Consider the following 26,249-nt stretch of genomic DNA (forward strand, 5'->3'; position numbering starts at 1 on the left):
GCACCCTGCCTTCTCGGACCTTCTCTACTGGGTTGTAAGCAACATCTGGCTTGTAATCTTGGGTCCAAGTTCATGGACGCCACATAGAAATGAAGAGGACAAATGAAACGGACCGAAACCCCAAACCCATTCCTTGGGGACATGGGGCTGAAAGGGAAGGGGAGGGGTAACTCCATCTCCTGACCACCACCTGGTGGGGAGGGCCATCTTCAGTCCTCCAGATCTGTATCTTGCCACTGGACCCAGATGGCTCCAGAGCAGAAAAGGAGGCTGGTGCCTTTGCACAGCCCTCCCTCACTTAAATCCAATTCACTTACAAGTCATGGCATCACCTCCCTGATGTCATGGTCCTCGTCAAGACCAAAGGACAAACAACCACCACCACCTCCACTTCCCCCCACCCCCTTGTTTAGTGTACATCCTGCAGGTGAGTGGAACTTTTACTTACAGTCATGGATACAAGTGGAAAGAGTGTTCCACTGTGCGGGAGTCAGGTAGATTTAAAGACTTCAGACAGTAGGTGGTAGGGGAATACAGGATGTCTTCTCCCAGAAGCAGGTCTCTGGCTTGGGGACCACATGGGGCTGCCTCCATCTTAGACGATCTGGGCATGTGCCAAAGTCCTGTTATAGAAGTCACCTGTAAACAACAGGCTTAGAGTAGATAAACTCTCAGCCCCGACATTGTTCTATCATCTAAGTTTCCTTTTAGTTTTAACAGTCTGTATTCTAAGGTCGCTTCCAGCTCTGACACTGAAAAGTGTTTATTATGTACTTGCTATGTGTAAGGTATTGTGCTAGGTATGGGGAATTCAAAAGTCCCTGCTTTCAAAGAGTGTACATTCTACCCAGGGTGTAAGGGGTGAGGGATGTATATTTAAAATAAATATAAGGGGAGAGGGGTGACAGGAAAGGGAGGAATTCTAATAGCTGAGGGTATCAGGAAAGGGCTCATTAAGGTGGTGGCACTGAACTAAGTTTTCAAGGGAGTCGTGGATTCTAAAAAGTGGAGGTGAAGAGGGGGTGCATTCCAGACATGGGAGATAATGAAGGCAAGATAGAATATCCTTTGTGCTGGAGCACAAGTCGACTAGTTTAGCTGGAATGTAGAAGGGGTGAAGGAAGCAATGGGAAATAAGTTGGGGAAGAGGCTGGAGAGATTGTGAATGGCTTTGAATGCCAGAGGGGCTTGAGAGACCCACAGAAGCTTCTTGGGCAGAGAAATGATATGGTCAGGCCTGGATTTTAGAAATATTTATTTGGCAGACACTGTGCTCTGTTCTAAAGTCCACCCTCACCCCCCACCCCCGATATTCTGATTTCTTCCTTATGGCTTTGCACTGGCAGTCCTCCATGCCTATAAGGCACTCCCTCCTTCCCTCTGGTCCTGAGGGCTCTTCCTCTAAGATGCACCATTGTCAGCAAAGAAGCCTTTCCTGATCCCCCAAAAACACTAGTGCCCTCCTTCCCACACTACTTCATGTTTAGCTACTTGAAAACTATGCTAAATATATTTTCATATATGCTTTTGTCTTGGAGGCAGCTAAGTGGCACAGAGGTAGAGTTGGGCTTGGAGCCAGAAAGACCTGAGTTCAAATTCTGTCTTAGACATAGCTGTATGACCTTGGGCAAGTCGCTTAACCTATCCAAGCCTTAGTTTCCTCACCTATAAATGGTTATAGTGATAGTACCCACCTCACATGAAATCATCATAAAGATCAAATGAGATAACATACGTACAGAGTACGCCACAAATGCTATCTTTATTTATTTCTTCCACTGGGATATAAGCTCATCCTAAGTAGAGATTTTCCATTTTTCTCTCTTGTATCCCCAGTGCCTCCCACTATCTGGTGTATAGTAGACGACTGATTAGTAGTTGATCGGGAATAGTTCACATTTCTATAGCGCTCCAAGGTTTACCAAATGCTTTCCTCTTCACCCCTGAGGTGGGCGTTGCCAATATTATTCCTGCCTGACGAATGAGAAAACTGAAGCTTGGCGAGGGGCATAATAACAGGGCTTACTCTGTGCCAGGCACTGTGCTTCCAAGTATTATCCAATTTTATCCTCGTAACAACCCTGTGAGGTAGGTGCAAATGGTTTGCTCACAATCGTGGCTATAAGGTAAATGTCATATGGATAGCACCAATAAAATGTTATGGATGTCTCTAGGAGAAATCACATGCTTTTTCACGTTGGGACTGGGGTTCTTCTGCTGCCTGGGGGAGGTGGCTTTTAAGGTGGCCCTTGTAGGATTTCAATAGGATAGGAGGAGCCTGGGCTTGTGATATCATTGGAACGTTATTGTTCAGTCACGTCTGACTCCAGCTTATTTTACAGATGAGGGATTGAGGCAAACAGGGCAAAGTGACTGCTAGTAAGTATGTGAGGCCAGATTTGAACTTAGGAAGATTAGTCTTCCTGATTCCCAGCCCAGTTCTCTATCCTCTGGGCCACCTAGCTCCTCCTTCATTGGCATAGTGAACTCTTGATTGAGGAAAAGAATTCCTTCCACCAATATAGATCCATACCTTACAGAGTTACTGAAGGGTCACACAGCCGGCAAGTCAGAGGCAGGATTCAGCCTAGGTGTTCCTAGCTTTGAGGACCAGCTCTCTATCCACTACGCCACAGAGAAGGTAGGAAGGGAACGGGCATTTGCTAAGCACCTACTATGTGCCAGGCACTGCTAAGTGCTTTACAAATATCTCACCTGATCCTTACAACTCTGGGAAGTAGGTGCTATTGCTATCCTCATTTTACAGCTGAGGATACTGGGGCAAACATGTTACATAACTTGCCAGGGTCACACAGGTAGGATGTGTCTAAGGTCAAATTTGAACTGAAGTCTTCCTGACTCCAGGCCCAGCGCTCTAGCCACTGTAGTGCGGCCTAGCAGATGGAAATGGGGGTGGAGGGGAAAGGGGTCAAGGGCATTCCAGGAAGCTCGACTGATAGAAACAGAGGGAAGGAAAACAGCCAGTTTGCAGGGAACAGGATGATTTTAGGGGAATAGCAGGAGATAGAGCTGGAAAGCTATTTTGAGGTCACACTGTAGGGAGGCTTGAATGCAAGGCAAGAAGAGCTGGAACTTTGTCCTAAAAGCAACGTTAAACCCTTAAAGGCTCAAAGAACCAGAGAGAGATGTGATCAGCACAATACTTGACTGAACTAGTGGGGCAAGATGGATTGGAATTGGAGACCAGTTAGGAGACTGTCCTGGTTGTCAAGGTTGAATAGAACAGGCCACAGACTTGGGGGTTTCTTCCCTAAACCCAATTCCCCCTCATCCGAAGCCTGACATGAAGGAAAAAAATTCCAGTTCACACCAGGTGACTTATTGCAAGGTCAAATCAGGGCCCAAAGATCCTGAAGGCCAAGGCAGAAAAGTGGGCGGCTTTCAGCTGCTGGCTGTCGTCATGCATCTCTGCCCAAGGTCCTCAGCTCTATTCAATCCTCAAGGCCTGCCTTTCATGTGCTTTCTATGACTCCTGAAAGAACCTCTGCCACCCCCATTCCATCTCAGAACAGCAAGAGAAGGCATCCATTTCCATCAACACCATCATCTACGCCTCACCCCCAGCATGTGCAGCTTTTGAGCAACAGCCTTAAAACACCAGCTGGAAGATCAGATACGTGTCCCCTTCAGTTCCCACAGATTTAGGAGGCTCATTGAAAGAATCAGGATCTGGAGGCATAGTGAAGAATCATGTGTATACAAAGGGGCGGATCTTCCTCTGCTGTACCCCTTGAGTCTCTGCAGAAAATAAAAGCCGGCACAGCAATTTCCCCAAGCATAATTAGCCAGGAAAGTGGGGAGGGTAAGAGAGTGGGGGGTTCCTGGGAGACAGCTAAGTACTGAATCAGGAGCATTCAAGTCTTTCTAACACATTGGAATAAACGATCGTCAAGGTGAAATCATCCCCCTTGGGCAAGAAGTAAATAGAGAAACATCTGTTAATGACAACTGCAGTCCATACATGAGAGTATTTATTGAAAACACAGTTACTGACAGGACATTCCTCTCCTGCCCTCCTGAGTTCTCTTACATTATAATCTTGGCTCAGAGCTCATCTTGTTTTTCCTTCTCTTCCCAATTTCATTTTTTCACAAAACATTCCATCCTAGAATAGGTGGATCTTATATAAATATAAATATTTATATATATATGTATATATATACACATCTGTATAAGTATGGACTATAGTAGAGAAAATATATAGTACAATCTTCATTGGACCAGTACCTACCACATGAAACTACCACAGCCATATGCAGCTGTGTTCAAGTGGTGATGCCTGGGGACATTATGTGGTAAGCTAGGAAAGTCCCATTCGCACAGCTACAACTTCAGGCCAGCTCCCTGAAAACAAGGCAGGAGGTAAAAGCCAAGTAGGGGGAAGGCAAGGCAGACTTCCTGGGTCTAGAGACCAAAAGGAAATTGGAAACAGATCTTGGGGCTGAAGGAGACTGATCTTTCAGTTCAGTTTGCCAGGACTTTTTTTTGCTCAAGGAAGGAATGAGGAAAATCAAATTTAGGCTACCTTCAAATGTCTGAAGGGTTGTCCTGCAGATCAGACCTATTCTGCTTCGCCCCAGAGGGTGACAGTTGCTTGAAGATGTAATGAGGCCCAATATAAGGAAGAACTTCTTAACAATAAGAGCTGTCCCAGCTGGAATGGGCTGTGTCTAGAGGTAGTGAGCTCCCCACTACTGCAAGTCAGCAAGCAGAAGCTAGATGACTACTTGTTAGGGATACAACAAAGAAGGAATTCATGCTTCAGGTAGGAGTTGCCCAATTACATGCCTCTGAGGTCCCTTTCATCTCCAACATTCTCTGTTCTAAGGTCTTTTCCAAAACTGACTTAGGTACTGTGAAGTTAGACATCACCCAGAGCCAAAAGCCAAGAGTACCATGGTTTGTTTCACTCTCTCTAGCCTCTAAGAGAAGGGAGGAAGCCGCCTTATGGCTTTTCAACTGCAAGGAGCCCAGACGGAGTGCCACTTGGTAGAAACCTCTTGCTGCCTTGCCAGTTTCAGAATTTAGATAAACATTAGAGGTGAACTTCCACGAGAACAGCTGCAGTATCTTGGCACCATGTAGGGAGATGGGTACAAAAGGAGTCCTCCACAACAGAGGGGATCAGAGTCAGAGCTTCCCTCTATATACACAGTGCAGGTGTGCTGCCACCTCAGGGCTGTCCTTCCTCGAGTTTTCTGTCCCCCAGCCGCCCCTGCCACAGAGGAGCCCTGCTGGGCTGCCTCCGGCTTATACAGGGGCCAGCCACCTAAGTGCTGCCACCTTAGCGGAAGTGTGTGCATTGTCTGTGGCAACCGGCTCAGGGCTGCCCTGCCTGGAGAGCAGAAGAGACGCTGCCCGCTCCCTTGTGTTCCAGCCTTTGCACAGTGTTCCCTTTCCAGGCCCCAGAGTCTGATCCACAGTGGAAAGAAGGGAGGGCACAGAGACCCCACTTCCCTACTTTAAGCTGACTGGAATCAACAGGAAGCTTTTGGGGCTAAGACGTGGGGTTGAGGAATAAGTGGCACTGGCCTGGCCACCACAGTCAGCATGGATTCTATACAAGCAAAGGACAGGGCCCCAGCATCTAAGCCCCCTCCCCGCTCCTGGGCCCAATCCCCTCTCCTGCTACAGAGACTCAGCCATAGTGGTAGACAAAGTCATAGCTGCTGGGCTCCTTGGGGACAGGGGGAGGGGCCTCAGGGATCTGGATGTTCTCCAGGTCGAGCAGCCGAAGTTTCATCTCCATGCTCAGCAGCGTGTCCAGGTCACTTTTGGTCAGCTCACTGGACATGTCTTTCCCAAGGAGGGCGCTGAGGCCATCGATCCAGATACAATACTGTGGAGAATAACAACAACTCACAGTCCTCTACTTGATGGTTTGCAAAGAGCTTTTCTCCCTCACATTAACCCTGTGAAACAGGTAATGTATTAGTCCCATTTTATTGATGGAGAAATTGAGGCTCAGAGGGTGAAATGGCTGTGCCCTGGACACACAACTGCCAAGTGTTAAGAGGCACAGTCTGAATCCCAGGCTCCTGACGACAAGCCCATTGTCTTTTTACACCAAGAGATCCCTCATCTGCATGCACTCAATGACAGTTAATATTTATATGGCACCTACTATGTGCCAGGCACTGTGCTAAGTGCTTTATAATATTACCTCATTTGATCTTCAGAGTTAGGTGCTGTTATCCCCATTTTACAGCTGCAGACACTGAGGCACACATGTTAAGTGACTTGCCCAAGGTCACACAGCAAAGAAGTATTTGAGGGTAGATTTGAACTAGGTCTTCCTGACTCCAGGCCTATTGCTCTATCTACTGCCCCTCAGGCCAGCTCAGGCCAACAGCAACATTTCTGGGATACGGCTCAGGATGCTTTGAGCAACTTTCATCTATGAAAATCCAAATTCATAATAAAGAAGAATTAAGCAGCGACTGTTCACTTTACAAAAGGATCTTTCCCCTCTAACCTTAAAAAAAAAAGATTCAAGATAGAATTCCTTTAAGTGGTAAGTTTTTCTAATGCATTTAAAAGAACTAATTTACAAAATTCCAATTACTAGAACTCATTTCTGATATAAAGTAAGGCACACCTGTAATTAAATTTGATGTACAGTTTATCAGCTACTTAGCTTGTGTGGCCTCAGCAGTAAGGCCTAGAAGAATGAGACGTTATTAGTACCATGGTAAATTTATTCATTTGAGGGGGAGCATCTCCCAGGCCCCAAAATACTGAGGACCAGCTCAAATGTCACTTCCTTTTGATCTTTCCAATAAACATTCTTTTGGGATTCCTGGCTCACCCTGCCGTGTATTCCAGCAGTTTATGTTCCTGTCTCCCCCACAGCTCTTAGTACTGAGTGCCAGATAGCCTTCTGCTGCTCCCTGCCTTTCTCATGCTGCTCTTTCATCTGTAACGTCCTCCCTTCACTCATCTCTCCACTAGGCAAATCCTAGCCATCCTTCAAGGCCCAAATGAAGGACCATCTCCTTCAGGAGGAAGTCTAGCTTTCCATTCACACAGCATTTTGTTTTTCACTTCATTAATGCTCTTCAGGAGAGGCAACTGGCCACAATGGATAGAGGGCAGGCCTTGGAGTCAGGAAGATCTGGGTTCAAGTTCTGCCTTTGACATATGCTAACTATGTGACCATGGGCAAGTCACTGATGCCAACAAGAGGCCCAACATCCCAGTAAGAGCCATTCTCTCTCCCTGCTCCAGCACCTACTGCCTAGTTCCTACCCAGTGCTGGATGCACCATCCTGGCTAGATACGGACTCCCTCTCCCTCCCCCTTTCTTGACCATAAGAAAGCAACCCAGGGCCCTCTTCAACTCAAACTCTTGGTCCCACTACCGCTTTCTCAATACTCAATTGATGGGCCACTGCTCCCCCAGGTCAACCACTGGCCTGTATGACACGTCAGCTTTATCATCTGCCCTGACACTGAACTCTCCTGGAGGGCTGTTATCTACTTAATTAGAATGAGAGAAAGGACTGCCTCTCTTTCCTCTTCCTCCCCAGCAGCCAGCACAGTGCTGGGATCTAGAAAGGGCTTAAGAAGGGCTCCTCTATTTCATTTCATGAAACCTCTTTGTGCCCCCAGGCAACTCTCTAGGGCTCCACTTTACAGCCAAGTGGCTGAGGTACATCAGCAGAGGTAGTTTCCATACACAGAGAGTTCCTCAAACTGATGAAATCATATGAAATACAATATTTCATGATGAAATCACGGGCTAAGAGTGCATTTATATAGTGTTCCATATGTAATAATCTGCTGATTTCTTACCCGTCTGCTAAAATGAAGTCCCAAGAAGTCCAGAGCCAGGCCTCAGCTTTGTACCTTCCCAGGGCCAAGCACCTACATGTGCTTATTTAATAACCAGCTACTGAATTAATAGTTGGTAAGAAGCCTCATGGGCCTTCATTTCCCCCAGTGCTTCCCCTAACATGTGGAAGTGGTAACAGAGGGATGTGGGTAGGAACTATGCTCCTTTTACAAACGCGCACAACATCCCCAGTGATAGAAGACAGCCCTCCACGTTTGAGTGGGTGGCAATGGGGAGCTCTGTCCCTCAGACAATTGCCTTGGGGCCCCAGCTCCATGCTGCAGGCACTTGGAATCAAATGCAGTTACCCTGGCGCCTGACCCTGCTCCAGCAGAAGAGTTTTCCCTCCTCTTCCCTGACCTGCCAAAGAGTTACAATCAAAGCACCTTCTTCCCTATAACCTGGGAGGCAGTGCAAGTGTTAATCATCCCCATTGTACATATCATGAAACTGAGGCTCAGAGCCAAGGACTGATTGTATTAAGGCTAGTGAGAGGGGGCTGGGAATTCAGCCTTTCAACTCCCAGCCCCATGTTTTCCCCATTACATTAGCTTACACAAGAGGGCCTTCCTTCCAAGGAAGTCCTATGCTCACCTCATATTTATTAGGAGCGATGAAGTTTAAGGTCTCATCAGGATCATACAGGATGGAGAAGGCCAATTCCAATACTTCCTGAGAGGGAAATCACAGTAGCAAAGAATATGAAAGTTGGGGAGGACCTTATAATATAAAATGCCCAAGCTGGAAGGACTCTGTAAACAGAGAATGTCAACACCTGGAAATTATCTTGTCCAGCCCTCCTCATTTTATGGAAGAGGTCTTCTAGCTCAGTTTGGGGCTCTTTTCAGTACACCACACTGCCGCTGGGTAGGGCAGGGATTATCACTACATGAAAGATGAAAACCCTGAGGCCCAGAAAAGAGATGTGACTTGGCTAAAGTCACACACCAAGTTAATGAAAGACCTAAATCAGAACCGAGTTATTTTGACTCTATCAATTGAAATGAAGAACTTCATCTTTTTAAGAGGCCTTAACCCAGACTCTGACCAATTTACTACCTTCAAATGTTTTAGTCCAATACAAGGAAACAGCTGGTATGCAAAATGAGGCACATCTCTAATCAAACAACTCACCTATGTTAAAATTTTGCCTATGCCCTACTTAACTCCTTAGTCCTCAGCTAATGACACACAACCTTCCTAACTCACCTTGTTCTGCTTGAGAGCACTTTTCTCTTTCATATGGGGACAGTCCTTCCCAGTGACAATGGCCTTGATATCAGCAACAGGAACTAAAAAAGAGAAATGGTCAAATGGGAGGGCAATTTGGCTCTTTCTGAGAGCCTGAAACTACAACTTGGCCTCCAGGCAAGTTGTTTGGTTTTTCAAAAGTTAATATCAAAGGGTATAACAGGCAGTTTTCAAAAGAAGAAATGCAAGTTATCAACAACCATATGAAAAAATGTACTAAATTACTGATAAAATAAGAAATGCAAATTAAAGCAACACTAAGGTTTTACCCACATTCATCAGATTGATAAAAATGACAAAAAATGAAAATAGTAAAGGTTGGAGGCACTGTGGGGAGATGGGCACCTTGACACATTGTTGGTGGGGCTGTGAATTGGTGTAACTATTCTGGAAAATAATTTGGAATTATATTAAGGTCATTAAACTGTCCATATCCTTTGACCCAGAAATAACAATACAAAGCATACACTTTAGGAAGGTCAAAAATACAGTGGTCCCATAGATGCAGAAAAAATTATAGCAGCATTTTTTGTGCTAGCAAAAAAATGGAAACAAAATGAGTGCCATTACTTAGGCAATGGCTGAATAAACAGGTCCGTAGTGGAATATTATTGTACCATAAGAATGACAAATGAAAAAAATTTAGAGAAACTTAAGACTTATATGAATAGATGAAGAACAAAGTAGAACTAAGAAAACAACTTACTTAATGACCACAATTATGTAAAGAAAGTTACACCACAAGTCTTCAGAACTCTGATCAGCATAATAACCAATTACTCCAGAATACTGGAAATTAATTCCCTCCTCTGGTCAAATAGGTGGTAAAATACGGATGTAGAATGAGGCAGACGCTGCCAGAGACGAACAATGCATTGGTTGGTTTTGCTTAACTTGTTTATTAAAATGTAAAGTTCTGTTTGGGAGCAGGCAATTAATGGAAAGTGATGATGATGATGACCTTTTTTTAAAATCATCAATTAAGCATTCATTAAAAAAGAGAATGGATTGTCCAAGGGGTCTAGACTCATACACGGCACCAAAGGACAGGACAGCTATGTGGGAGTACTCCATCACTGCTCTTACTTTCTGATTAGTATCAGGGTATGAATCCTAGTTACTAGCCATATGATCATGGACAAGTCACTTAACTTCTCTGAGCCTCAGTTTCCTCATCTGTAAAACAGATAGAATACCACATGCCCCACTTACCTTACAGGATTGACTAATGGCCCCTGCCAGGACTTCCATAAGTTAAATGAAGGTTCCAAGGCCTTGAAACCTTAGAATGATCTTTGACTCCCCCTTCTCTTCTCCCCCCTCACCCTATATCAATCATCAAGTATTTATTAAGTGCTCATTATGTACCAGACAAGACCCAGATACCAAAAAAAAAAAAAAAGCAAAAACTGTTCCTGCCCTTAAGGGACTTATATATGAATGGGAAAGAACATAGCTAAATGTGAATGTACCGGATAAACTCAGAGCAAATGGAAGGTAACCCTAGAAGGAACAGCACCGGCAGCTGAGGAGACAAGGAAAGATCTCCTGCTCCATCAACAAGGCCATCATTCCAGTTCTGGGTCTTATCAGGGGATGTTCTTAACCTTTGTAGTCACAGTCCCTAGCACAGTGCTTCGTGCAAAGCAAATAATTAATGTCTTTCGAATAAATGAAAGGTCAGAGGGCTGTGGGACTACAACCCATCTGTCCCAGGAACTTCTCCCAAGCGAGGGCCCTCACACCCGTTCAATGATTAGAACAGTGTCACCAACACTTCAGACCGAGAGAGCGTTTCATATTTTCCAAAGCACTTTCACAACGATGACAAGGAGTGGGTAATGACAACAGCTCCAAATTCTACACTGCTTTACATCTGACAGAGCACTTTTACCATAGCAGCCCTGTAAAACGAGGAGGGCTTTTTATAAATGAAGAAACTAAGACTCCAAGAGTCAAAATAACTTGTCTAGGGTTATGTATCTAATTTACGGCTAAGCCAACACTCGAACCCATGCCTTCTGACCCCAAGTTTGGTGTTCTTTCCATTATCACACACTGCCTCTAGGTAGGACACAATTTATTATCCCCATTTTAGAGATGAGGAAACTGAGGCCCAGAGAGAAGCGATTTGCCCAAGGACCAGAGCCAACACCCTAACACAAGTTTCCAGTCAGTGTTCTCTCCATTACCCATCAAAAGAGTAACAAAGCTGCACCTACTTTTCTCCTGCAGGGATTCGAAGGTCACCTCCCCCTGAGGGTTGTCATCCAGATCTCCATAGTGCAGAACCTTGTGGTTCAGGGCCAAACGGCAGTACCAGAACCGCTCTGAAATACACAGGTAATAATCACAAATCACCACAGCTCAGAGTTCTAAAGTGTGGCCAGGTTGGCAAAATACTCAACTCACAACAACCCTGTGAGAAGTGTTGTCCCAGCTCCCGCTCCCCCTCCATTCTGAGATCCAGACAAAATGGTCTCTCTGTTCCCATCTCCCATCTGTGCATTTGCTCTGACTGTCCCTCACATCCAGAATACCCTTCCTCCTCACTTCTGCCCAACAGAATTCCCCTCCATCCCCCAAGATGGAGCTCAGTGCAGACTGAAGCATTCTTTTTCCATTTTCTTTATTTTTCTTGCCCCCACCTTTTTTTTTTTTGCAACACAGCTAATGTAGAAATGTTTTGCATGACTTTACATGTATAATTAATATCACATTGCTTGACTTCTCAATGGGTGGGAGAGGGGCTGGAAGGAGGGAGAAAATTTGGAGCTCAAAATTTTTAAAAAGAATGCTAAGAATAAATAATAACACAGGGAGTATGGAGTAGGGGGGTGGCAATGGTGGAATGGAGCTCACACAGTACCTTCTATATGAAGCCTTTCCCCAGCCCTCCAAATGCTAGTCCCTGTCAAACTACCTTGTATTTAACTACCTCGCATTTAACTACCTTGTATCTTTCCCTGTTAGGATATAACCTCCATAAAAATATCCCAATAAAACTTATTTTTTTTTTAAAAGAGAAGGCAATGTGTTGTTCAGGAGGGATTGTTTCATCCCCTGTATTTGTATCCCTAGTGCCTAGTACAATGCCTAAAACATAACAGGCACTTAAAAAATACTTCTTGATTCATTGAAGTACCGTCCCCGTTTTTCTGACAAGGAAACAGTGGCTGAGGGAGAGGAACTGAATTGCCCAGGATCGTATATCTAGTGATGTCTGAACTCAGGCTCCCTGACTCCAGGCAGGTCAGGAGCAGCAGCTTTGAAAAAGCCCCAGGAGGAGCAGAACAAAGTCTGTTCCAGGTCTGTTCCCTGTACCAGATACAAGGTGTATTGGTCCCAGTGGTGTTGAATCCTCCACCAGAGACTTCTGTGAAAAAGGATCAGAACAGGCCAGAGCTGCACTCCACCTCACCTTGCCGCCGCCGATTCCCAATTTTCCGGAAGCTGCTCCCCTCACAGAGCCGATTCAGACGCTGCTGCTTAATTAGCTCCAGGATCTCTGGCTGGATTTTCTCCCTTAACTCCCTGGGAAAGGATATACACCAAAATAAGGATTAGCTCATGGAGGCAGCTGAACCTCTCAAAGGGAAGCAGAGCTGACAGCTGCTTCTTCTTCGATGTCCCACAAGACTTACACAATTGGTGGCGACTGGAAATCGTCCTGACTCATCCTCTCAGACTGGCGCAATCTCAGAATCTCCGAGTAGCTCAGGCTCCGAAGTTTGCTCTTGAACTGATCTAAAGAGTTGGGTTTAGAGGGCAGAGCCCGGGTGATCTGCTCTCGTACCACTTGCATAACCTGAGACAAAAAAGATGATGAGCACCAGTGCTGTGATGACACTGGGCTGGGAGCTAGATGTTAGTCCTGTCTCTGGCACTAACTTGGTGTAGTCCAAGGAAACTCACTTCAGTGTAATTCAATTCAAACATACATAAAGCATCTACTACGTACAAGGCCCTATGCTAGTCATAGTGGCTACAAAGGCAAGAGTCCCTGCCTTCTTCTGCTGAGGGATTCAACATGTACAAGAATAAATACAGTAGAAGGAAAACTGAGGAAGGAGGGAACACTCACAACTGAGGTCAGGGAAGGCTTCAAGTAGGAAGATGAGCTTCTGAAGGAAGCTGAGATGAGCTTTGAAGGAAGGCTAAGGATTGAGAAGTAGAAATGAGGGACAAGTTAAATCTAGGCATGTGAAAGGTTTGTATAAATGTATGGATGTGGAAAAGGAGGTGTCAGGCTTGTGGAACGGTTAGTAGTCAGGTTGACTAGAGTGTAGAGTTTGTCAAGGGGAGTAGTATGTAATAGAAATAGAAAGGCAGGTGGGGGCCAAATTGTGGAGGGCCTTAAATATCAGACTAATTAGAGTTTTTTATCTTATAGGCAATGGGGAGCCACTGAAGGTTTATCAGTGGGGAAGCTACACAATCAGGCTAATGCCTTATTTTGAAGTTTCAAACAGTCATTGAGTGGAGTGGGGCGGAATCAGTCAAAGAAGAATAAACATTTGGCCATGCCACCAGTGGAGGCCTTACTGAAATAATAATTCTCCTCTGAGTCTCAATTTCCTTCTTTGTAAAATGACAGGAGTTTGGGCTAGACAGTATCTAAGACAGACTCCCTTCCAGATATGACATTCTGTAAGTCTGGGAGGATTTAAAGAACTCTTAGCACTTGGAGGACTTTACAAATAAAATTTGCATTTCCATAGTGATTTAAGATTCTACAAAGTGCTGTCCTCAAAACAACCCAGTAGGGCAATGAAATCCTTATTTCCAGTATACAGATGAAGAAGTTCAGTCTCTGAGAGGTGAGGGGTCTTGACCTAAATACTAGAGAAGTATCTACTGAATGAATGAATATGCCTTGATGCTTCAACCCTGGCAAGTGCTCTGAGTTGTAAAAATAAAACTTCTTTACCACATGTTTAGATAGAAAGGAGTTTACTTGGCCATAGCCACAAGTGCTAGGGAAGTTTCTGAATCAGTCACCTCCAAATATTATTTTCAGCTTTATATGGAGACCCATCACCTAATATGATTCTAACTAGGTGCTAAATGGTATACATTTCCGTGCCCACAGTAAAAACCTGATCCCAATGCCCTAGGCACAGTTCTGGTAGTTGCTGCTAAGACATGTGAGCTTGCGGTGACAATCCACACCAAATCTAATCTACCTTGCAGCACTCTGCAGTCTGACAGTAACAATTACAGGTATGGCACTCTGTTTCCCAAGTCTGGTTTAAAAGAAGAGTGGAGTGGACGAATGGAAAAAAAGCACCAGGCTAGCAGTCAGGAGAGTTGGCTTTGCGCTCACTAGCGCTGTGCCTCTGGGTCAAAATACTTCACCTCTCTAAATGTCAGTTTCTCCTCTGTAAATGAGAATGATGGCATCTGCTCTGCCTTCTTCACAACAGCCTGGTGAGGGTATGTGGATCTCATGGCACACTAGACACGGGCACTGTAATTATCATTATCTGACTAGCCAATCCTCACTGTTCTCCCAATTCCATGACGCTTGGGTCTCAGCTGGAAGCAAAGCCTGCTCTGCTCTTTCTGCCCTGAGCAGGTTCCCCAGCATGACAATGACCTTGTTGAAATCTTCTGCTGTTGCCCTCATCTCCTTCCAAGTCTTGTTCAGCAGCTGGATGCAGATTCCAAAGAGCTCTTCAAATGCACGGTCATGAGTGAAGAACATTGGGTGGTAGTCATTCCGTCCTTCATTTGCTGTGGGGAAAGAGGATATGGAAAAAGGATGAGGGCCCCTCCCTAGGACCCAGGTCTAGAGCCTCTGTAGCTTCAAAGGCAGGGGAGAAATGTGGCCAACAACCCCAGGAACTGCTGTGTGAGATAGGCCTGAGCCTCAGCTGAGGACTTCTCTCATCTGCAGGTTTCTCCCCCTTCCTGACAGGATGCAGGCCCATCAACTTCCAGGAGGTGATTCATTCTTATGTCACCAGTAAGAAGTGCCCATTCAATATCTTTGATCAGCTAATATATTATTCAGCTGATTCTTCTTCCCAAGAACAGGGCAGTCTCTCAACTCACAGTGGGGTCTGGCCACTAGTCTTCCTTGGGACTATAGAATGCTTCTCTGACCTACCCTGAGGTCCTGCATTTGCTTTTCCTTACCTCCACTGGGCAGGTAAGAGAATAGGTGAGCTAGTGTGAAAATAGTCCAGTCTCATCTCAACTGGGCCTAACCTGTTAGGAACTGCAATGGGGGAGTTAGTAAAGAGTCAAAAGACCTGAGTTGTAGACCTGCCTCTGCTCTTTACCAGTTGTGAAGCCTTGGGCAAAACCCCCACAATTTCTCTGAACCTGAGATTCCTCATCTATAAGATAACCACTCTCCCATTTTTACAACATTTAAAGGGTAGAGAGAGCTTTCGTAACAATAGCCATGGGAGAGAGATCCACATTCTGTGGATCACCCAGCTAACAATAAAGTAGCAGAGCTAAACCTTCAGCAGGCAGTGACAAGGCAGTCCCACCTCACTCACTCTCTTGGTCAGTCTACTTTCACATGGCCACTATGCTGGAGGTGTGCGTGGCCCATAGAGGACTGGATTTAGAACCAGAAAGCCTGGATTTGAGCCCTAACTCTACCACTCGTTAGCTCGGTAACTAAGCAAATTACCTAACCTTTCTATCCTCCGTTTTCTCATCCATAAAATGGAGGTAATACTGGCACAACCTGTCTTGCAAAAATGTTGTGAAAACAAATTGAATGATATACATAAAACACCCTGACGTGTGACCAGGAAGTATACTGTTATTCTTGTCACAGTGAGGGGTGGATGAACGTAGCAGTGCCAGAAAGACTTACGCAGCTCCCCAACTTGCAGGATCTCACACAGCATTTTGGTGAGCTCAATGGCACTTCGACCAAAGGGACATTCATGCTTGTCCTCCCGACTGCTATTTTCCAGGACAATCTGTCAAGAAAGAGAAAGAATTAGGGTACAACAAACAAAGCCAATGCAACCAAGATTAGAAGGGAAGCAGAAAGCTGGGAAATAATTTTTACAGCCAGTGTCTCTGATAAAGGCCTTATTTCTAAAATATATATAGAGAACTGAGCCAAATTTATAGGAATACAAGTCATTCCCCAAGTGATAAATGGTCAAAGGATACGAACAGGCAGTTTTCAGAGGAAGAAATTAAAGCTATCTATAGTCATATAAAAAAATGCTCTAAATCACTTATTGATTAGAGAAATGTAAATCAAAACAATTCTGAGGTACCACATTACACCTATCAGACTGTCTAACATGACAAAACAGGAAAATAATAAATGTTGGAGAAGATATGGGAAAATTGGAACACTAATGCATTGTTGGTGGAGATGCGAACTGATCCAACCATTCTGGAGAACAATTTGGAACTATGGTCAAAGGGCTATAAAACTGTGCATACCTTTTGATCCAGCAATACCACTTCTAGGTCTATATTGCAAAGAGATCAATAAAATAAGAAAAGGACCCACATAAACAAAAAATATTTATAGCAGCTCTTTTTGTAGTAGCAAAGAATTGGAAATTGAGGGGATGCCCATCAATTGGGGAATGGCTAAACAAATTGTGGTATATGAATGTACCACATGAATGGAATACTATTGGGTTATAAGAAATGAGCAGGTGGACTTCAGAAAAACCTGGAAAGACTTACATGAACTGATGTTGAGTGAAGTGAGCAGAACCAGAAGAACACTGTACACAGTAACAGCAACATTGTACAATGACTAACTTTAATTGACTTATCTCTGCTTAGCAATGCAAGGATCTAAGACAATTCCAAAAGACTCGCAATGGAAAATGCTGTCCACAGCCAGAAAAAGAACTACGGAATCCGAATGCAGATTGAAGCATACTATTTGCTCTCTTTTTTTATTGTTGTTTCTTGTTTCTCTTGGTTTCTCCCATTGGTTCTAATTTTTCTTTACAACATGATTAATGTGAAAATACGTTTAATATGAATATATATGTAGAGCCTATATCAGATTGCACGCTATCTTGGGGTGGGAAGAGGGGAGGAAGGGGGAGAAAATTTGGAACTCAAAATCTTATGGAAGTGAATGTTGAAAACTAAAAATAAATAAATTTTTAAAAAAATTTTAAAAATAATTAGGGTGTAAAGAGAGACAAAAATCTGGGCAAAATATGATCAAGAATCAGCATCCAGGGCGAGCCTGTTTTGTCTTTACCCGGATATAGGTATCCTGATGAACTTTGGCCAAGTAGAGCATGTTGTCCAGAGCCAGCATCCCTGGAGGAGTCTGAGTAAAGTCCATCGCTGGGTTGATGTGGTTCTAGCAGAAAAAAGAAACAGGCCGGGAATATTAGCACCTCTCAGTGTGCCTCCTCATCCACAGACAAAAGCTCTTATGAACAATCCTGTGAAACTACTGCCCTCTTGCCCTAAAGGCTGTGCTCAGCTAGCCATGCCAAACTTCTTATGACTAAGGGGGTATCACAGTGTAACGACTCCTTGTTTAAAAGCTTTGTAACCTTGGGCAAGTCACCTTACCTCTGTAAAATGGGAATAATAATCCTGGTGCTACCTTTTGGGATTGTTGTAAGCATCAAAGGATATAACACATACAGACTCTCTAACCTTAACATGCTACGTAAACGTTAGTTACGATTCATTTGTGAAAGGGCAGCTCTACCTATGGACTCAAGTTTTATGTTTGATCTGGCAAACTGCCAGGAGCCTGATGCTTGTAGCCATGTAGCCCAGTGCGTGGGGAGACAAGGCTGGAGGCACGAGGAGGAGAGGGCCACTGGGGTACATACAGTGAATCCCAGCATCTTGTAGTCCTTGGTGTACATTGCTTTTCGTTTCTCTGTCCCGCTGCCAGTGACGCTTGTAGGGTCAGTCTCTGCATCAAATGCAATTCGTCTTAATTCAAATATGATATCTCTTTGTGCCTGAGGGAAAATAAATATAACTGCTCAGATACCCAAGGTATGCTTGGGAGAACAAATAGCAGAACAGCCTCTTTGGGAATTCAGGTCCCAAAACTGCATCATTGGTGGTCCCATCTCTCTTTTTCATTTAAAAATTTTTATTGATTTGTTTTATATCACCCTTCCCCACACAGAGAACCATTACTTATGACAACGAATAAAAAAAGAAATATAGAACCAGTCTCAAAAAAGTAAACTACACGACAACCAAATCTGACATTATATGCTGTGTTTGCCACCCACTGTTCCCCCACCTCTGAAAAAAAGGAAGAGTGCTACCATCTCTTTTTCAGTACAGAAATGAAAAAGACTTGGCAAAGTGCCCCTTTTGCTCTTGGTTGATCAGTACAGTGTGTTAGTACCATATCTTAATGTTTCCAGGGTTAGGTATAATGTGTCCTAGAGGAGATGTCACTGGCTATGAAGGGTCACAAATAGGTTACCACTCACAAAAAGCAGGGTAGATAACATACGCTTGAGGCTTCTCATTTCCCTGGTGGGAGGAAGAGAACAGTATCACTGGGGCTAGCATTAACCTGATCATTAGGGTCCATCTTGGTCATCATCCTCTCTTCCAGAAGGTTAAAGGTCAGGACTTGAAGTACATAGAGTTGATGAGCCATCTCCGTTTTAATTGGGCGGTTACCCCGAATTACATGCTGAAAAATCCAAAGGGCAAGGAAGAGAAGATTGAATGAAAAGACCTATTACAGAAATCTTTTACTCTTCCTTGAATGATTCTGTGCTGCGCTCCCCTGAGAATTTATACCAAAACTGCTCTTAAGACACCCAACACTGCCTCATACCCCACCCCTCTAAGCAGAAAACTTTGACAAAGACTTTTATCAAGAAAGCAGGGGCTCTTAATTCAACAGTTCAACAGTTCAAATCACCTCAACATTGTCTTCCATTCTCTCCTCCTCAGCTCCGGTCTTGAGGGAAGAGAAGGCCCTTTTCACTTGTGCCCTTTATGCCATTCATTCCCTTTCATTTTTCTAGGGGTTCCCCTTTAATAAACCCTTTTATTCTCCCTAATCTTCTTTTTAAAAACTGTATTCTTTGTTATTATGAACTTAAAAACCACAGTCATAAACATTTTCATATAAAAGAACAGAAACAAGAGGAGTGTAAATAAAATAATGAATTTCTACTATATGCAGCTTGATTTTTTTTAAAGTATATAAACTCACCAAGCTGTCCTGCTCATCTGTACCTCCCTCTGAACTGCCTTCTGTTCTCATCAGGGCATTTTAAAAATGTTTCAATGATGCTTTTCTTTTTTCTTTTTGGGGGGCATCATCACTAGCCTCCTTCTCCTCTTCCAATTTTTTCTCCTCCCCCCAAATAAAAAAACAAAAACCCTACCCTTGTAACAAATACACACAATCAAATGAAGATAAATCCACCCACTGGCCATCTCCATAAATGTATAGCTCATTCTACATCTTTAGTGCATCACCTTTCTTTGGAAGAAAAAACATGCTTCACTCAGAGATGGGTGGTTTAGCAGACAGAGTGCTGGATTTAGGGTCAGGAAGACCTAAATTGTAATCCCCCCTCCAACATTTACTAGCTGAGTGACCCTGAGCAAGTGACTTAACCTCTGGCAGCCTCGGTTTCCTCATCTGTAAAGCCCTTCCTCAAAGGGCTGTTGTGAGAACCAAACAACACACAAATAATATATGTTACATGTTTTGTAAGCCTTAAAGTACTTTAGAAATGTTAGCTATTAATAAATATCATCAGTCCTCTGGAGTCACAGCTGGTCATTGAATTCAACAAAGTTCTTAAGTCTTTCAAAATTGTTTTTCTTTACCATTTATTCATGATATAATTCCTAATTCTGAAGTCTTACTGAGTTTCTATGAATACATCCCTTTTGTCATTTCTTGGGGTATAATAATATTCCATGATACTCACATGCCATAATTTTCTCAGTCATCCCCCAATTAATGGGTACTCCCTAAATCTCCAGTTATATGCTACAACAAAAAAGTGCTTCTCTGAATATTTCTGTACATATGGGTCCTTTCCCTTTTACTTTGAACTCTCTGGCGTGTCTGCCTACTAGTGGGTAATGCTGGGTTAAAGAGTATGCACAGTGCAGTGACATTTTAGGTAGTGCCCTAAATTGTTTTCCAGAATAGCTGGCCCAATTCTCAGCTATACCAACAGTGCATTAGTGTTCCAGTCCTCTCATACCCCTCCAAAAATGGTCATTTTTTCCATTTTTTGTCATCTTTGCCAATCTGATGGGAGAACTATGAACTGGTCTAACCATTGTGCAATACTATTTAGAATTACAAAAAAAGGAACTAAAATATCCATAGCCTTTGAGCCAGAGTTCCAATTGCTAGATATCTGCCCTAAGTGGATTAAAGACAGAAAGAATGCTCCTAAAGATACCAAAATATTCATCGTAGTATTTTTTAGCAGTGAGAAAAGAACTGGAAACAAAGTAGGTGCCCATAAACTCGGGAATGGCTAAATAAATTGTGGTACATAGTTGTAGGCTATTGACAAGCCATAAGAAATGACAGATACGAGGAGATCAGAGAACTATGAGAAGACTGAGATGAACTGATACAATGCAAAGTACAGAGAACCAGGAAAGCAATATGTGTGAGGACAACAAATTAAATGGAAAGAACATTGAAATGAATCTGAGCACAATGTAATTATTTATGACCAAGCTTTGCCCCAGAGAAGGAACGAGAATATGTACCTCCTTCCTTTCACTGGACAGGTGGGGAGACAACTGTGGAATGCAGCATGAGCCAGTGAACACAATCAAGGTGTCTCTCCATTGGTTTTGCTGAACTACCTTTAAAAATCTTTGATAGAAGGGAAGATTTGCTGGGAAGCAGAGGGGAGTGACCCTATATTCAGAAATGACTGTGATGTCAAAACAAAAGGCATCAATACACTTTACAAAATAAATATTTGTTAAACAGAAAAGCCATCTCTGAATGAGTGAGAACTATAATAACTTCTGTAATACTTTAAGGTTTACAAAGTATTTCCTCACAACAACCCTAGGAGATAGTGAGGTCCAGTATTACTATCCCCGTTTTCCAGATGAGGAAACTGAGGCTCAGAGTGGTTAAGTAACTTGCTCAAGGTCACAAAGCTAGGAGGACAGAGCCAGGATTTAAACCTCACCTTCAGTGCTGCTCTTCAATAGATAAACTGAGTTTTAAGGGCCACAATTTTTCTTCTATGGACAAGGACTTTCTCTCTTCTAAAAGGTGATCTTGGCTCTTTCATACAACTTCTCCATATGGAAATGACCATGAGCTCTTCCTTTCCTTTAGGTGTAAAATCTCAGAGGAAGGCCCAAGTCCACTCACCCACTAAAGACAGCTCTAGGCTCTTTGACACGTCACAGAGATGAGCCCCGAGCCCCTCACTTCTGGTTGACAGCGTTTCATATTTCAGAAGTCTCTGATACCCATTGACATCCCCTATATGCTGTCCCCTCCCCAAAAAATCATAGCTGTGTATCACAAACTTACATTCAAGATTATGTTCCGAAGGTGCTTCTGTGCGAATGCATTGGCCATGTCCTGTTGAGAAAATTAAGGTAAGCATGAGGTGAAAGAGATGGACACACACAGATCAAGTTGAGGTTCATGGATTTAGTGCTGGATGGGACCTTACAGGTCCTTCTGTCCAATCCTCTCATTTTACAAAGGAGGGAAACTGGGCAAAGAGAGCTTAAGTGATTTGCTCAAGGCCTACAAGCAGCAGAACCAGGCCCTGAGCTCAGGTCTCCACATGTGAAGTCCATTACTCTTTCCACTGTTCCAGGCTGCCTCCCTGTATGGACCCCATCCTACCCCATCAGCTCTATCAGGGTGAACACATCATGTGGATCGCACCTGTTTGATTCTTACTCTTGCTATCATTTTCAAGTTTTTCAGTTGACATGGAAATAGGAATGTGTAGTAAAATGAAGAAAATTCAGTTGGTTGTTTTTAATCAAAAAACTACATTTTTATTTCCAAACTTTTTTTGTGCAAGTCCAAATAACTCATAATGTAAACCAGCGTACTGTCTTCAAAGAGAAATGTGGATTGGTTCAGTCTGAGAAAGATGTTATGAGGAAATCAAATAGACACTTCACACAGAGAACAGATGGTATGCAGACAGCACTGCTCCCTAAGCTACGACTGACACACGGGACTGTGGCTACAGGAGCTCCCAGCCAAATGCTGCTTCTAAAAGCAACAAGTGGGAGCGTTCTTCTGGTCCATGTCCTACCTCCCTCAAATCCACTTCAGATAACTCACATTTCCTTAGTGCTTTAAAACTGTCCTCCCCAAAGCACTACAAAGGAGACAATGGAAGCAGCTTTGTCCCTATTCTCCAGAGAAGAAAGTTTGAGAGAACTTCATTCTAGTGGAGGAGGGAGGACAAGAGGTAGAAGAAACCACCAAGAAAATTAGATAATCACAAAGAGATTCTACTCTGTACTGGAATTACAGATCTAGAACTAAAGAAACCTAAGAGATCCTGACCATGACAGACCTGGGCTCTGACACTCCCTGGTCCTCTGACCCTGGGCATCTCTATCATTTCACCTCTCCAGGCCACAATTTCCTCATCTGTAAACTGGAAACAATACCTAGCACAAAGGACTATTGTGAGCAGAGAACTTTGCTATATGAGTCCTTTACTAGTTTTTACTTTGGCCTATGTTTTCTTCAGAGTAGAAAGCCTGAGTTAGACACTCCCTAGACACTGCAGAATGGCAGGCTCTCTTAGAGCCACTGGGGGAGGAGCACAAAGAGGGGCATGAGAGGATCAGTGACTCCCCAAGGGTCGCGTGACCAGGATCACAGAAGCAGGGCTTCAGTTCAGGTATTCTTCTTAGTCTCTCAAATGAATCTGATTATTATTAACATCATCTAGTCCAATCCCTTTTTACAGAGAAGGGAACTAAGGTCCAAGGAGAAAAAATGACTTCCCAAGGTCATGCTGGGTTCACACCTAGAGGCAAAGATAAGGCCAGAAGCTTGATGAGGGTCCTGACTCCTTGTTTAGGGAGCCACTCCTTCCTTACAGTTTCCCCCCTAACAGATTTACCTTCCTAACTGCATTCCATTCCGATGAATGGGTTAACATGCCAGTATTCTGGCATTGTCGGGGAATGAGCTATTCCACAAAACTAGATTTTCAGATAACTGAGATTTTCCCCTTTTATGTGCCAAGATTTTTTTTTAATTTTAGCTCACTCTGCCACCCCAAAAGAGCAATTTTTCTTAAAACTTATTACACATCTCTGCCTTCTCATACCCAACACAATGAAAGTGATTAACCTTTTCTTAGGGGTTCCTGGTTATCACTACGATCATTAGTTATTGTTTTGGGCCTTAACAGAGTGATGCTTTTGCAGACCTTGCTACTGAACCTTGCTGGATCTTTTGTCTCTATGCTTAATGATCCCAGAAAGCCAGGTTTTACAGTTCTGCCTATCATTCTGACTTTCCTCTCCTGCTCTCAGGATGTCTTCAATGCTTCCAATCTGCTACCTTATTTTATACACAATTCTAAATTTAGGGACACGATGCTGGTTCTGCACCTCACCTATGGATAAAGTATGCTTGGGTGCCCCTTTTGAGAGGAAGCCAGGCACCATGAAAAGAAAGTTCAGAAAAGACCAGCTGGATGAAGCCACCTCAAGGTAACCAAAGCCTCTCACAGAAATGACTCAATCTCAGGAAGCAGTAATTAGCTCACATTTACATAGCACTTGAAAACCACAAAGTGCTTTACATCTATTATCTGTGAGCTATTAGAAGGACCGTGTCATTTTCTGTCTTTGTATTCCCAGCACTAGATCCTGGGTCTGAACAGTATAGCTGCATAAGATTTGTTGGATGGAAATGGATTTCACTGATCTTTCCAATAATCCTGGGAGGTGGCTGTATGAAGACTATTATCCCCATTTTATAGATGAAGAAATTGAGGCTGAGAAAGGCTATGTGACTTGCCCAAGGTCACACTGACAGTATATAGCAAAATGGGACTCAAAACTAGGCCTTCCCACTCCAAACCCCATGCTCTTCACAAACTTGCTGCCACCTCTAATAAAGTGGAAAATAAATTATGTATTACATCTGACCCTGATCTTCCCAGGCTGAATACTGGAGCCTGTATAAAGGCAGATGCTGAGTGTGGAGACACGGATACAATGTAAAGAGTCCCTCAGACAGCACAGCACATGTCCCCTCTTTCACTGTCAGCCAGGGCCTCCCCACCCAAAAGCAGAGACTGTATCTTGGGGGAGCTGGAGCAGGGCCCTTCCAATGTGGCAGAGCTACTTACAGTAACAGGCAGGTCTAGAGGATTAAGGAGCTTGTCCTGCCGGCAGAGAGCAGAAAGCACAGAGAAAGGCAGACAGGAATTAGCTTTCAGCTTAGGAGCCAAATGAGTACTGGGAAGGAAGAGGTTAACACAGCAAAGCCATACAACAAGGACGGACACAGACAGATGCATTGACACCCCCAGTCCTCCAGCCAAGAGTGTGTCAAGGGGTTTGAATAGTCCCATGTGGATTTGGACTGGCACAATTGAGAACAAATAATAACACCAATTTGGCATTTGGATAGCACTTGAACCTAATTCCCTCTAGTGCTTTCACATCTATTATTTTATTCTGTCCTCATTAACAGCTTTGTAACACAGGCAGGACGGACATTATTACATATATCCTCATTTTACAGATGGATAAACTGAGGCTCAAAGAGGGCTAGTTATTGGCAGGTCACCAAGGGAGCCTCAAGCAAACCCCCTGAAAGTCCTCTACTTCTGTCTTTCCAAGAAAGACTCTTAAGGTCCTCACTTTACTGCCCCAGGCCTTGAAACCTGGGGGCCTGGCCCTATCCCATGTGTTGCTTCTTGGATAAACAATTTCTCCAGAAGAGGTAAGGAGCCATAGACTGCTGGTGCTAGAAGGGAAGACCTGTACCCCAAATTTTATATTGGGGGAGTTGAGCCCCAGTTAGGATATGTCAGAGTCCCTCTTGTTCTCAAAAGGGGCTTCACACTCTCCTTTCCCCTTGACATGAAGATGTTCCTTAGAACTTGAAGCACAGATCAGGAACAAAGCAGGAAACAAAGCAGAACTTTAGAGCTGGGAGATCTCAGAGATCACCTGGCCTAACAACCCCTTTCTTTTGACAGATGAGGAAATGGGGTCCAGAGAGGTTAAGTAACTTGCCTGAGGTCACCCAGGCAGAGCCAGAATTCAAACCCAGCTCCTTTGACTCCAAATCCATTACTTTTCCATACACCATGCTGTCCCAACACATGAAGGATGGAATGAATTTTGGCTCTTTCCTTTGCAGGGGAAAATTCTCTTAAAAGCCCATATGTTTCAGGTGTGACAGTAGCCAATAACCAAAGAGAGTGAAAAAGCTATTTTTTAAAAGGCAGCAAAATAAATTAAAAGAAAAAAAGGCAGCCACACACCTGTCTCTTGTCCTCAGGTGCCTTCAGGAAAAGTGCATTAATCAGTGCGATGGCATAAGTTTGGATCTCCTGATTAGAGCTGTGGCAGGATAGAAAGCAGAGTGATTACCAGATTCTAAGGGACAAGATGATATCTAGATAATATTTTTAAAATTATTTTTATTTATTTCATTAAATATTTCCCAAATACATTTCCAATTTTAATAATCATTTTTTTTTAAATTTTGAGTTCCAAATTCTCTCTTCTGCCCCTCTAACTCCTTGAGGAGGCAAGCAATTTGGTTTTGATTATTCATGTCAGATCATACATGCAAAACATATCCATGTTAGCCATGTTGTAAAAGAAAACACAAAGTAAAACAACAAAAACAAAGAAAGTTTAAAAAGAAAGCTTCAATCCATATTCAGAGTTCATCAGCTCTCTCTTTGGAGGTGGATAATATTTTTCATCATGGGTCCTTTAGGATTGTCTTGAACCGTTGTCTTGATCAGAATAGCTAAATTTTTCACAGTTGATCATCATTACAATATTACTGTTACTGTTCTCCTAGTTCTGCTCACTTCACTTTTCATCAGTTCATTGAAGTCTTCCCAGGTTTTTCTGAAACTATCCTGTTTGTCATTTCTTATAGCACAATAGTATTCCATCACAATCATATTCCCCAATTAATGGGCATCCAATTCTC

At 43.5% G+C, this 26,249-nt stretch overlaps 1 protein-coding gene across 1 annotated transcript in view; it reads right to left on the minus strand.

The window, feature by feature from the left end:
- Positions 1-3,970: 3,970 nt before the first annotated feature.
- The window catches only part of ELMO2 (engulfment and cell motility 2), a 49,902-nt gene continuing 27,623 nt past the window's right edge, over positions 3,971-26,249 (minus strand). The window contains exons 9-21 of the mRNA XM_036752106.1: positions 25,564-25,642; positions 21,603-21,653; positions 18,624-18,746; positions 17,914-18,048; positions 17,322-17,426; positions 15,945-16,053; positions 14,706-14,842; positions 12,751-12,914; positions 12,528-12,640; positions 11,329-11,436; positions 9,065-9,147; positions 8,450-8,527; positions 3,971-5,860 (exon numbers count right to left, since the gene is read on the minus strand). Coding sequence (XP_036608001.1) covers positions 5,660-5,860; positions 8,450-8,527; positions 9,065-9,147; positions 11,329-11,436; positions 12,528-12,640; positions 12,751-12,914; positions 14,706-14,842; positions 15,945-16,053; positions 17,322-17,426; positions 17,914-18,048; positions 18,624-18,746; positions 21,603-21,653; positions 25,564-25,642 — 1,486 coding nt within the window. The 3' untranslated portion in view covers positions 3,971-5,659. The remainder of the gene's footprint in view (positions 5,861-8,449; positions 8,528-9,064; positions 9,148-11,328; positions 11,437-12,527; positions 12,641-12,750; positions 12,915-14,705; positions 14,843-15,944; positions 16,054-17,321; positions 17,427-17,913; positions 18,049-18,623; positions 18,747-21,602; positions 21,654-25,563; positions 25,643-26,249) is intronic.

This window comes from Trichosurus vulpecula, chromosome 3 (genome assembly GCF_011100635.1).
Source record: "Trichosurus vulpecula isolate mTriVul1 chromosome 3, mTriVul1.pri, whole genome shotgun sequence".
Classification (NCBI taxonomy): Eukaryota; Metazoa; Chordata; class Mammalia; order Diprotodontia; family Phalangeridae; genus Trichosurus; species Trichosurus vulpecula.